Below are 14117 nucleotides of genomic sequence, written 5' to 3' on the forward strand. Positions count from 1 at the left end.
TGGGAGAAACTCAAATTGGAGCTGTTCACCTTCAATAAGACGAGGAAAGGGGAGAGATGTTGAATTGAGGAAGTTATGCGGAGGTCAGTGGAGGAAAGTTGGGAGGTTAGAATGGTGGAGGATTTGGAATATGATAGAGCAGGATAACCTTTGGTGCCATGATAAGTAGAGGCGCTGGTTTTGTAGTGGACTTGCACATTCTGTTGTGCTGCAGCAAGTAAGAATTTCATTGTTCTATCTGGGACACATGACAATAAAACACTCTTGACTTAAGAGAATGGAGATGGGGGAGGGGACTGGGGAGACATGAAAGGTTGTGAGGAGAAAAAAATGGATGACATTTAGTCGTGACACATTTTTCTTTGTATCCTGGGAATCTAGCCACTATCCATGTGAGGTTGGAGAGCCCTTATTGGTGTGAAGCCAAGGTCACTGGGATTGAGTAAATATTTAACAATGGGGGGGGGAGTAGTTGGGTTGACGGATGGTATTTTAAGAACCTGAATAATTAGAAAATTATTGACTTGATTTTTCTTTCTTTCATTGGAGTTTTTTTGTTGTCTTTAAATAAAGTAGAACATTAATTGATATTGTGATTCATCACAACCTGATTATATGAGTATTTCACAGCAGCCTCATACACTCATGCATCAGGGTCACTTCCAAAGGAAGTTAGCAAAAGCTCTTTTTACTTTCAAATTTTAGCACACTGAAGCTGTGAAGAACATTGGGCTAAAATTTGCTATTAATATCTAATGTGTGCAAAACAATTAGATGCTTTCCTACTTGTTCTCCTTGGGTTCCACAGCAGGACTTTTTTGCATTCTTATGTCCTATTGTTTGCATGCATGGACCTAAACTTTGAAATTCCCTAAAATCTACCTTTTTGACCAAGCTTTTTGCCACCTAATCTGAGATCTGTGGCTCAGTGCCATATGCTGTGTGACAAAGAGCCAAGTGATGTTTAGTATTTTCAATGTGTGAAGTGAACACCAGTTGCAGAATGTTTGGCAGCACTGAATAAATCATAAATGCATTTTATTGTTCCATCCCCGTAGACAGTCGAACATGGTTTTCCAAATCAGCCTAGTTCTTTGGCGCACGATCCAAAACTCCGGCTTATGGCCATTGCAACCAAGTCCGGATCTTTGAAAATGTATCCTTTTAATAAAAATAAACGTTGGACTGTAGTGTTACTGATGCATGTGAAGGTAAGTGTTTTCTAAAGCACTTTTTTGAAGTTCATTAAGCAATAAACGTGTGTGGGTAGTTTGAAATTGCAGGAGCTTCAGGTGGCATTTAACTTGATTCCCATGACAATATGTTCTTTATTGTGGATGATGAGTGGAAATGTGTGTTTTTCGTGCTTTATTGTCATTTCGCTTAATTTTGGTCGTACTTGATTGCAATGCTTTATCATCATGTGTACCTTTTGACAGTCAAGGTGGAATTTCTCAATGGAATGGCATTTAAAAATGGACATATTTTGAACTTTTTGCTGGTTGTTGCAGCAATGCGTGCTGTGAAAGATGATCCTGGCAAGCTTTGGGGTGGATAAGCCTAGTCATTCTCTCCATCTGTAATATCAATCTTGCCGTATAAGAATATTGATCCTTTTTTTCCATGCTATGTATTTATTGTACATAAGATTGTAACATTGATTGGAGCTGCTCGGGTCCATCTTGAGCATTTTCTCTCTATGGGGATGTCTCTGAGAAAAGGGAGTGGGAAGAATGAATTTAGTTAATGTGGGAGTTCAATTTAATGCACCTGCCTTTGTATTCACTATAATGCCAGGAAAAAGGTTATGAATGCCCTTTTGATGGTTGCTGCTAGCAAGTGTGATCCAGGTGTGAGGAGGGAAGAATGTTTCTCTTAAATGGTGTTCAACAACACTTGCTTGCAGTGGCAATTAACCAAAACATTACGTAGAAAGGTTGTGTTCCTATCTGCCCACTATTCCTCCCTGTGGTTCTACATTTCACTCGTCCGATTGTACCCTTTTGTCTTCTCCACTTATCACCTCCAGCCTTTGCCACTATCTCCATACTTCTCTCCCCTGCCCCACCCTTCCCCTCACGTTTTTCTACCGGCTATCTCCCCTCTACAGCATCAATCTGAAGGAGGGTTCTGGCCTGAAAAGTTGTCTGTCCGTGTTCCTTCACCTGCTGAGTTCCTCCAGCAATTTCTTTTTTCTTGCTCAGTGTTCCAGCATCTGCAGTCTCTTATGTCTCCATAGAAAAATCTCCATGGAGGAACCCTACTTGGCTGAATAGGAAGGGCTGGAATGGACAAGAGGCAAATTACAACATTCCCTGGGAGAGTGTTGCTTTTTTTAAAAAACAGCTGTCATTGTGTTTGTGCCTGGATGGTATTTTGGTGGTTTGTTGTCCGTTGCGGGTTCTGGCAACTCTGACTCTTACTTGTACAATGCCTGCGCTGAGTATTGTGACTGATGTGGCCACTGATCTCTGTTCTTGCAAGAGCGTCACTAATGGTGCAGTTGAACCATAAACATCCTGTGCAAGTTTGCATTACTGTGGCTGTTTAAAACGATTAAATTTCTTCAAATGATGAATAAGGCTTAAAAATATTAAGATGTTTTATTCACTTTGGAAATTAATTGCAAAATTAATAATTGTCCTGAAAATAAAGCTGCACAATTTGCATGCAACCCTAATCAAGATAGTGTGTTCAGATAAACATCCCTATCAGTGACACTGGTGCAAAGTTTTTAAAAAGTTGTGCACTGTAGAATCCGAGCAAAGGAGATGATAGCTAATTATGTTGTTCGAGTTGTCTTGTTGGCAGTTCGCGCAGCTTCTAATTTCTGAAATCCTTTTGTCTGCTCCAGCATGTATTTTAACTTTTGAAATATTCAGAATATATAGAAAATGCTTACCGTTTTGGGCCAATATCAGCAGTATTTGAAGTACGAAAGTGAAACAAACTCCACATATATATATATATATTCAAGCTGTCTTTATTGCAGCTTGGGGTATATAGGATCGGTATTAACAGTGTTGTCAGTGAGTCAGAGGAGGGAAGTATAGCTCACAGCAGCCTCAGCTGCTTATGGTGTTTCACTCGGAAATGAGTCTGCTCTGGCTGTGGAGAAAAAGGAAATTTCTCTAGATTGTATTTCCTAAATTGAGTAGCGACAATTTATGTGTAAATTATGTGCATAAAATCAATCATTGTCATCTGCTGTAGTATGGCTATCAGTCTTGCTTGACAAAGATATTGTCCAATTATTTCCATTCTGGCTGTAGTATTGACACTACATACAGTCTGTTCGCTTGGGGAGCAAGAGATCTTTATACTACTTACCAACCTTGCGATTGGGCCTTGATCATCAATAATAAGGGAGTCTGCACTAAGCAAGGTTCCTCAATTATGAAATAAAAGTCTGACCTTCCAATCCTTTTACTGCATTGTTTGATATTGTTACTGAAGGTTACATAGTCTTATTTGATTTAGATCCCCTTAATCACTGGTCCAAACCTCTGGTTACAAGTCTGGTAAACTTGAGACATAATTATTTTCTATTCCTTTAAGAAATAGAAACTGAACTGGCAATATGTCTTGGGCCTCTCGTCAGAAATTATATGGTATGGATGAGGGGGTGGGGAGGGGTAATTGCAGAGAAATGTATCCTAGAATTCACTTTTATTACCCCAGGCATGATGCTTCATGGTAACTGGCTTTAAATAAGTGATATTTCACAGCTGACCCAGCATTGCCTTGGTTTTAGTTCCCTCTCCAGGCAAAAGGTCTTTTTAATGCAGGATGTGTCAGGGCAGGGGAAATGGTTGGGCTTTTATTGTATGAATGCTCAATAGAGCAGTCCAAATGGTTCCTTTGTTAGTAGAAACCTTGTCTCTGTGTATTGTTGAGGTCTGCATGAGAGCATGACTGGAACTGCAGAGCTCTGCCTTGCTGGACAAAGGATGTGCTTGCTGACCTTTAAAGCAGTCCATGATGTTTCCCTTTAGTCTGGAGACATAAGAGACTGCAGATGCTGGAATCCAGAGCAACGACCTGCCAGAGGGAATCAGTGGGTCGGGCAGCATGTGTGGATGGAAAAGAGTAGTCAATGTTTTGGGTCGAAACCCTTCGGCAGGACAAAGTGTGGGGCGGGAAGATAGCCAGTGTAAAGAGAACAGGGGGAGAGACAGAAGTGAGAGGTAATTTGTGGATTGTGTAAGGGTGAAGGATAACATGAGTATGGAGCTAGGTTGGGAGGGTGAGAGTGTGTGTAGCTTTTGGTGGCAGAGGTTGATTGATGATGGATGGCAGCAGGCAAGAGGGGAGGAGAAAGGGGAAGATGAAGCTCAGAGAGGGGGAGCGGCGGATTTAAAGTGGAGACAGCTGCTGAAACACAAAGGCTGTCAGTGCTGGAATCTGATAAGGAAGGCGATAATGGGAACCATTAGGGGAGAGTTGAATGGAAAATAGAACCAAAAGTAGATGGGGAATGGGCAGGGAGGTTGGGGGGGGGAGTCTGTTGGTGAAATGTGTGTGAAGTAGGTGAATGGGAATAAGAGGAGGAAGAGTGATGAAGATGGGGGCAGAGATTGGGGAAGGGGGCAGAGATTGGGGAAGGGGACAAAAAAATAGGTGGACTGTGGGGATGGGATTGGAAGGGAAGAGAGGAGAAGGTTGTGTAAAATTTGAACATTTCATTGTTCTAGGGGAAAGTACCTGAGGCCAGCCAGGGGTGGTGTCTGGTTTGCAGCCCCCACCCCTCTGGTCCTTATCTCTTAACCTCACCAACCTCTACATGCAGCATATCATTCTTCAACATATCCACCAGCCTCAACACGATTCCTCCATCAGTGACATCTCCCCATACCCACCCCTTCCTGCTTTCCACAGACACCACAGTCTTTGCGACTCCTTGGTTTGCTAATCCCTACCCCTCGCCAGGTACCACCTTCTGCAACTGCAGGCAGTGCAAAACCTGTCCCTTCACTCCACCCCCTGGTTCCATTGATCCTTCTGTGTAAGATAGATATATAGGCACATCCTGCAACCTCATCCATTGCAATTGGTGTCTACTGAGTGACCACTTCAATGAACTCTTGCACTCTGTCCACTAGGGCTAACTGGAGTTCCCGTTACTAGCCGCTTAAATTCCTCTTTCCATTCCCATACCGACATGTCTGTCCTCTCCCTTTTCCACAGCCAGAGTGAGGCCAAATGCAAACTAGAAGAACGGCACCTCATTCCACATGGGTAGCCCACAACCCAACAACATGAATATTAATTCTCCAACCTCCCTTTCATCAATGACTGACAGTCTAATCCTACTGATCCTTTTTCTAAGTGTACTGTTGTCATGTCCTTTATAACAGAGTTTAGCATGCAGGTAGAAACAAAATGATGGAGTAACTCAATGGGACAGGCAGCATCTCTGGAGAGAAGGAATGGGTGACGTTTCGGGTCGAGACCCTTCTTCAGACTGAAACCGAGGGTCTCAAACCGAAACGTCACCCATTCTTTCTCTCCAGAGATGTTGCCTGTCCCGCTGAGTTACTCCAGCATTTTGTGTCTATCTTCGGTTTGAACCAACATCTGCACTTCCTTCCTACTCCTTAGCATGCAGATAGTTTTAATGTGTATTTCCTTCATGCAAACTAGAGACAATGCATACGATGAATTAGGGAACACCATCTACGCTGCCTGAATCGGTTATAAAGCTATTTCAATCAGGAACTAGAGAATGACTTAAAAGTTTCCAGCATCTGCAGTTATTTTCTTACACTAAAAGTTACTTTGGAAATTCACAAGCAGGGAAAAAGCTGCCTTTAGTGGGGTGGGAGGGGTGGATGAGATAGTTGAGAGGAATAAACCCATTTCTATATAACTTCCCCACGGTAATCAGGCACCATTGTCTCTTTAAACACACATCTGCTACTTCAACCACAGGTGGCCACTCAAAATTGACAAGCAATCGCTTCTATTGGCACTTGTGCAATGACACTCTGTTTAACAATGTAACATAAAGTCTAGTTTTTAATACGACAAAAAATACCTCTTTTTAATTTTGAAAATGTTGCTGGCAATATAACGTTGTTATTGTGATTCTAAAACTCTCAAGCCTCGACATCCTTTTCCCTTTGACACGACTGCCCTCTCGTTCTACAACATAAGGTTTCTCAGGAATTTAACTGTTGAATTATAGCAGAACTACCTGCACTCCTTGCAACTGGTCTGTTCTGTTTTTGCTTTCTTCCCATTTTGAAAAATGGAATTGTATTTACCTCCCTCCAAACTGCAGCAACTGTTTCATAATCTCTAGAATCTAGGAAAGGTAATCAAAACATCCTTTTGTTTCCATGGCTACCCATATTAATACTTTGGATGCAGATTATCAGACCTGGGGATTTATCTGCTTTTAGTGCTGCGAATAATTTGCAACTTTTTATCCTTTCGGCTCACGCCTGTCTCATCGTCTCTGGTAGAGACGAGGAACTGCAGATGATGGTTAATACACAAAAGGAACAAAATGCTGGAGTAATTTAGCGGGTCAGGCGGCATCAGACCTGGGGATTTATCTGCTTTTAGTGCTGCAAATAATTTGCAACTCTTTATCCTTTCGGCTCACGCCTGTCTCATCGTCTCTGGTAGAGACGAGGAACTGCAGATGATGGTTAATACACAAAAGGAACAAAATGCTGGAGTAATGTAGCGGGTCAGGCGGCTTCTCTGGCCGTTGTCCTCCAATCTGCCTTTCAAATAATCTCCCTCGCCACTGTTCACCTATTACCATGCTCTATCCCACTTCTCTCCCAGCTCTCTCTCCCGCCACCAATCAGTCTGAAGAAGGGTGCCGAACCAAAACGTCGCTAATCGATGTTCTCTAGGGATGTAACATGTTCCGCTGAGTTAGTCCAGCATTTTGTCTCTATCTTTGGTGTAAACCTGCACCTGCAATTCCGTTATTACAAGATATCCAAGGACCTGTTCTTTCCCCAGTCAGCACACATGTGGAACTGAACACCAACCTCCATGAAGAGAAAATGAGCATGGTGTGATCTCCAGTTTATCTTTCATTCCATTTTTATAGCAAAATGCATTGGTCATTTGGCATGCTGACACCTTTATCTGCCATACATTGGTAATCTGAAAGTCCCAATTGAATAAATGAATCATTACTTTCATGCAGTTATAATGGGGTGATTGTTTTATGGTCAGTGTTAAAAATGCCCAAGTAACTGGCTCACTAGCATGTGAACTGAGACAGTGGTGATATTGAATGAGTCAAAATTGACAGTCCTTCCTAAAGGATGGGGTTGATAGTGCTGGACTCTACGCTCTGCTGGCAAACTATATGACTATTGGGATTGTTTACCTAAAGAGTTACAGTGATTGAATAACATTTGAAAGTTATTGGATCACTCTTCTGTTTTTGATTTTAATGAACAAAGACGATAAATGTTTGGGGCAAGGTTGTTGTTTGCCCGTATTCTCCACCATGGTGGTGCAACGGTAGAGTTCCTGCCTTACAGAGACCTGGGTTCGATCCTGACCATGGGTGCTGTCTGTACAGCATTTGCATGTTCTCCCTGTGACTGTGTGGGTTTTCTCCGGGTGCTCCGGTTTCCTCCCACATTCCAAAGATGTACAGGTTAGTAGGTTAATTGGCTTCAATTAAAAATTGTAAAGGATTCTAATATGTAGTATAGTGTTAGTGTACGGGTGATCACTAGTCGGCACGGATTCTGTGGTCTGAAGGGCCTGTTTCTACACTATCTCTGACCTAAACTAAAAAGTGTGATCTGACACTGGTTTTAATGCTAAAACCAGTGATTGATTACAATGAAGTTGGGCTGTTCAAGGGATGGTCTTGTATGGGAAGAATAAAACAAATTTGCATTGTGTTCAGTTAATGCAGTGCAATCAGGCTGTTCGGTTGGAGCGTTACTTTGCCTTTTAATTATGGTGAAATGCTAAGGAACGCTCCCAGTAGCGAAGTGCCCAAAGAAAGGGCTCTTTGAAGCAATTGCTGTGGTCTGCCAAGTAGTGTGCGTTTGGCAATGGGTTACAGAGCAAATCATTAGGAAGTGGGTCAAGCTAATTGTGGTCCATGGAATTAACTGACTTGCATTGTGGCTGTGCTTTGGAATTTGATTAGATGTACGATCAAGTAATCCTTCATTGAGAATGGGAATAAAACTGCATGGAATTGCCACTGTTCTGTGATATTTATGTTATGAGTTGTGGACTAATCCATAAAATGACCACGTGGCTCAATTCACACTGAAGGTTTAACTGTGGCTGTTAAAGATTTACTCCTTTTGAAGTTGGAATGGCATTTGTCATCCATCGTTACAGAATTGGCCAAGAACTGGAAAAATAATGACCAAAGAAAGCACCACCACCTTCCTCCAATTCCTTAGCGATTTTCGAATTTATTTTGTTAGTCTAGAGTAACATTGCATAGAATAATTAATATTCACTTCCATACATCAAACTTCCAGAATTTAAAAAAATCTCCTCCCCACACATCTTAAATAATTTGCTTATCTGCCAACAGAACAGGTGAGAGGGAGGGGGTGGTTTTCAAACACTTTTGCTTACACATGGATTACTGTTGTGGCTCTCAGTGCAGCTAAATACATGGCTTGAGTGTTCTTTCCCAATTATGACAAAGGGTCTTTGACCAAACATGACCGACATCCCTTTCCACGGATGCTGCCTAATCTGCTGAGTGTTTCTGTGCTTTTATTTCAGACTTCCAGCATCTGTTATTAAATGTTGTTTTGATTTTCAGAGACTGAATGTTAAATTTAATACCTGATGTTACTGCAGGGGTGTACAATAGTAAGCAACCTCTTCCTATACAGCATTTTGTACGTCTTAGATGGGCATGGGTTGGTTATGGAAACAGTGCAGGAGATACGTGGATAGGTCAAGCAGCAGTGGAGAGAGATATGAAGCTGATGTTTTGGCTTAATGACCCTTCTGCACAATTTAAACCGAGAAAATAAACTTGCTTTAAGTGTAGAGTTACTGCTTTGATTGGACTGCTTAAGTGCGGCTCTCTGCCAGTGAGCAATCCTCTTAACTCCAAAATGTATTGAGCAATATGCCTGCAGAATAAGGCACAGCCTGATACCAAAGTCAGAGCAGCCACTCTGCCTTGGTATTGACTGTGATGTTGGGGTGAGGCCAGCAAGAATGTTGGGGTGAGGCCAGCAAGAATGAGGGCCTACAGACCAAAGATGGTTTTGAGTTTGTGTTGCTACTGATGTTGTCAGGTATATGAAGCCAGTATTATAAAATGGCTGCGTGTAGGAAAGAACTGCAGATGCTGGTTTAAACCGAAGATAGTCTCAAAAAGCTGAAGTAACTCAGCGGGTCAGAAAAGTAATAGGTGGCGTGTCGGGTCAAGACCCTTCTTCAGACTGCTACTCTAAATCAGTGCTGTAGGATTGGGTGGTTTGTACCTGCTGAGTGTAAAGTGATAATAGCTGTGTAAACTTGACATTGTGGAAATACTTAATTGAATGTGGCATTAAAGAAGATGAACGTCATTTGGAATCAAAGATGAAACACTACTGAAGACAGTGTTTGATTTCATCTTTGATACTGAAGTAGGGATCCAACCCAAAACCTATTATTGTTTTTCCAGAGAAGCTCCCTGACCTGCTGAGTTGCTCCAGCATTTTGTGCCTATCTTTGGTATAACCCATGCAGTTCCATCCTACACATGAAACATTACCGATTGAGTTGTATCTGGTATTATGAAAGATGGCCGTGGGTGTTAGTAAGTATCATTGACATGCTACAAGAATTCTTTTAGGGTATTGTCAAGAGGTCAAGCCATCACGCATTGCTTTATCACTAACCTTTTTATTTTACAGTAAACTTGTTTAATGAACCCCTTTATAACGGATTTTGGTTATAGCAGAAGGACCTACCGATGCCACCCTTGGCAAACCCATGGTCTGGTTGACGCGGCTATTGTTGTGGCTCATGCTGTAGCCCTGGGGGACCGCTGCTTTCTTCAGGCCGCTTCCACTGACAGGATGCGCTGGGTCACTGTGGGGCTCCCTCCCTCTCACCAGCTGGTGCTTCTTTCCAGCTGGTGCTTCTTTTCAGCTGTTGCTTTGTCTGCTCCCTGCTCTGCCACCGCCACCTCCTCCTATTGCTCTGTGTACTTGCCCTCCTCTCTCTTCCCCCCCTGCCCACACCACAACCGTCGCCTCCTCTTCCTTCTCCCATGGAATTGCCACTGTACTCTATTTGTCAGTGACTGGGAAGTGGAAGTGGCAGCGGTCGAATGGGAAAAAGACAAAGCAACGGCCGACAGGAAGAAGCGGTGGCTGCTGGTGAGAGCAGAGCAAGCCCCGTGATCGAGTGCGTTCTATCAGTGGCGGCAGCGGTCCGTTATAACGAGGGTTTACCGTGGTCACAAATAGAGAACTTTGCTGCTGGTGGCAGTGCTCAAGTCCATTTGTCACTCCAAGAAACACAATTTTCCCCCCTACTTGAAGATCCCCCCTAAATGATTTGGACGAGGGGATTGAAGGCTTTGTGGCAAAGTTTGCAGATGGTACAAAAATAGGTGGAGGGGCAGGTGGTGTGGAGAAAGCAGGGATTCTGCAGGACTTGGACAGGTTAGGGGAGTGGGCAGCGAAGTTGCAGATGGAATATAGTGTAGCAAAGTGTGGAGTCGTGCATTTTGGTAGTAGGAATAAAGGCGTAGACTATTTTCTAAATGGGGAGAGAATCCAGAAAAGGGAAGTGCAAAAGGACTTGGGAGTGCTGGTGCAGGATTCCCAAAAAGCGAATCTGCAAGTCGAATTGGTAGTAAAGAAAGCAAACTCAATGCTGGCATTTATTTCAAGAGGGCTTGTGTGTAAAAACAGGGATGTAATAAGGCATTGGTAATGCTGCATTTGGAATATTGTGCGCAAATTTGGACACCATAATCTGAGGAAGAATGTGCTGGCTCTGGAGAGGGTCCAAAGAAGGTTTGCAGGAATGAGTAGGTTAACGTATGATGAGAGTTTGTCGGCCCTGGGCCTGTACTTGCTGAAAGTTTAGAAGAATGAGGGGGGAACCTCATTGAATAATGCAAATAGTGAAAAGCTTGGATAGAGTGGATGTGGAGAGGATGATCCACCAGTGGGAGAGTCTAGGACTAGAGATCATAGCCTCAGAATTAAAGGACTTTTTTTAGGAAGGAGATGTGGTGAATCTGTGGAATTATTTGCCACTGGAGGCTGTCAGTGGATATTTTTAATGCAGAGATAGATAGATTTTTGATTAGTACAGGTGCCAGATGTTATGGGGAGAAGGCAGGAGAATGGGGTTAGGAGGGAGAGATAAATCAGCCATCATTGAATGGGTAGACTTGATGGGCTGAATTGTCTAATTCTATTCCTTATGACCTTATTTCCTTACAAATGAGTCTGAAGAAGGATCCCAACCCAAAAAGTCACCTATCCATGTTTTCCTGAGATGCTGCCTGACCCACCGAGCTGCTCCAGCCCTATGTGTCTGCTTTCGTGAACCGATTGGTGGCAGACAAAATTATAGGTCGAGCAGCCAGGAATCACATTATTGGTGCCATCTGACAATATTTGCATGTAATATCCATCATTAGTGGAAATTTTCTATACCTCTAATTTTGTTTTCATGTTGTATTGTGAAAGGTGATTTCAAATCCATGACAGGTACTTGAGCAGCATTTTACAAAACTTGGATAGGTCTGAGAATGCGTCTCTTAACTTCAAACAACCAATAATTCAACTGGATTTATTCACAAAATGCTGGAGTAACTCAGCAGGTCAGGCAGCATCTCGGGAGAGAAGGAATGGATGACGTTTCGGGTTGAGACCCTTCTTCAGACTGATGTCGGGGGTGGGACAAAGGAAGGATATAGGTGGAGACAGGAAGATAGAGGGAGATCTGGGAAGGAGGAGGGGAAGGGAGGGACAGAGGAGCTATCTGAAGTTGGAGAAGTCGACGTTCATACCACCGGGCCGCAAACTGCCCAGGCGAAATATGAGGTGCTGCTTCTCCAATTTCCGGCGGGCCTCACTATGGTACTGGAGGAGGCCCATGACAGAGAGGTCAGACTGGGAATGGGAGGGGGAGTTAAAGTGCTGGGCCACCGGGAGATCAGTTGCGTTAATGCGGACCGAGCGCAGGTGTTCAGCGAAGCGATCGCCGAGCCTGCGCTTGGTTTCGCCGATATAAATAAGTTGACATCTAGAGCAGCGGATGCAATAGATGAGGTTGGAGGAAGTGCAGGTGAACCTCTGTCTCACCTGGAAAGACTGTTTGGGTCCATTGATGGAGTTGAGGGGGGAGGTAAAGGGACAGGTGTTGCATCTCGTGCGGTTGCAAGGGAAAGTGCCCGGGGTTAGGGTGGTTTGGGTAGGAAGGGACGAGTGGACCAGGGAGTTGCGGAGGGAACGGTCTCTGCGGAACGCAGAGAGGGGAGGGGATGGGAAGATATGGCCAGTGGTGGGGTCCTGTTGTAGGTGACGGAAATGTTGGTGGATGATATGTTGGATCTGCTGGCTGGTGGGGTGGAAGGTGAGAACGAGGGGGATCCTGTCCTTGTTGCGAGTGGGGGGAGGGGGAGCAAGAGCGGAGCTGCGGGATGTAGAAGAGACCCTAGTGAGAGCCTCATCTATAATGGAGGAGGGGAAGCCCCATTTTCTGAAAAACGAGGACATCTCGGAAGCCCTAGTCTGAAACACCTCATCCCGGGCGCAGATGCGGCGTAGACGGAGGAATTGGGAGTAGGGGATAGACTTTTTGCAGGGGACCGGGTGGGAAGAAGTGTAGTCCAGATAGCTGTGCGAGTCGGTGGGCTTGTAGTAAATGTCCGTCACTAGTTTTTCTCCTGTGATGGAGATGGTGAGGTCCAGAAACGGGAGGGAGATGTGAGAGATAGTCCAGGTATATTTAAGGGCAGGATGGAAATTGGAGGTGAAGTGTATGAAGTCAGTGAGTTCTGCATGGGTGCAAGAGGTAGCACCAATGCAGTCGTCGATGTAGCGGAGGTAGAGTTCGGGGATGGGGCCAGTGTACGTCTGGAACAGGGATTGTTCGACGTACCCGACAAAGAGGCAGGCGTAGCTAGGGCCCATGCGAGTGCCCATAGCTATGCCTCTGGTTTGGAGGAAGTGGGAGGAGTCAAAGGAGAAGTTTCTGGTGGGTGATGGAAGATGTAATTTAGAAATTAGAGGGGTTGGGGGAAATGCGAATTTCAAACCCCTGCCTTCCATTTGGTTCAAAAGCAGTGAATCAAAGTAACTTCTAACTCACACAGGAGTCTTTTCGCTCACCGCTTTTAATGATCAGACAGTCGTACCCATCCTCTCGCCCTCCAATTGTCAGAGCCATTCTCCAGCAGCCAGAGGAAAAAACGATTGACTTTAAATGCTTCTGTTTTCACCCCCACCATTGCCATTTCGCAATGAGATGGCAGACAGTACCTGCTCCATTTGTATATTCAGCAGGCTTACTTGCCCTGTAATTTTACATACTAAACTTCACAATCAATCTTGTATCTGTTTTATTGTAAACTTAATGTTTTGTATTTCAGCAATTAAAACTTTTCACATGGTAGGCATTAGAGTAATTGCAAACTGCTGCAGCATAAAGAAAGGAATCACAATTTTCTCACTCCATTAAGACAGTGAAGAAATCCAGTTGACGTGGCTTTCTTCTGCCATTACAAGAAAAAAAAGTTTTTGTTTTCCTCTAATGGATCCAACTTGTAAATGTTTCTAATTATGTAGCAGCCTCCACCCCCACAATATTGCAACATATTCAGGAAATTATCCTACTTTAAGGAAAGGAAGATTGCATTGTGCCAAGATTATGATTTTGTTTTAAGAATCTTTTTGAACAAGCAATATTCCTGAAATATTACTGGAAATCTATTGGAAACCGAGTGGCCTTTTCGTTTGCACCAGTCTACTTGTTTTAGGAGTCGAATTAGGCCATTCGGCCCATCGAGTCTACTCCGCCATTCAATCATGGCTGATCTCTGCCTCCTAATCCCATTTTCCTGCCTTGCCCCCGTAACCCTTGACACCCGTTCTAATCAATAATTTGTCTATCTCTGCCATAAAAATATCCAC

The 14117-nt window shown here is 43.7% G+C and overlaps 1 protein-coding gene across 3 annotated transcripts in view; it reads left to right on the plus strand.

Annotated features, from left to right (window-relative positions):
• llgl1 (LLGL scribble cell polarity complex component 1) overlaps positions 1 to 14117 on the plus strand; it is a 78875-nt gene that overhangs the window by 1012 nt on the left and 63746 nt on the right. For all 3 annotated transcript variants that reach the window (XM_078417753.1, XM_078417755.1, XM_078417754.1), the window contains exon 2: positions 1059 to 1156. In XM_078417753.1, the coding sequence (XP_078273879.1) occupies positions 1059 to 1156 (98 nt within the window). The remainder of the gene's footprint in view (positions 1 to 1058; positions 1157 to 14117) is intronic.

Source organism: Rhinoraja longicauda, chromosome 21 (assembly GCF_053455715.1).
Source record: "Rhinoraja longicauda isolate Sanriku21f chromosome 21, sRhiLon1.1, whole genome shotgun sequence".
Taxonomy (NCBI): Eukaryota; Metazoa; Chordata; class Chondrichthyes; order Rajiformes; family Arhynchobatidae; genus Rhinoraja; species Rhinoraja longicauda.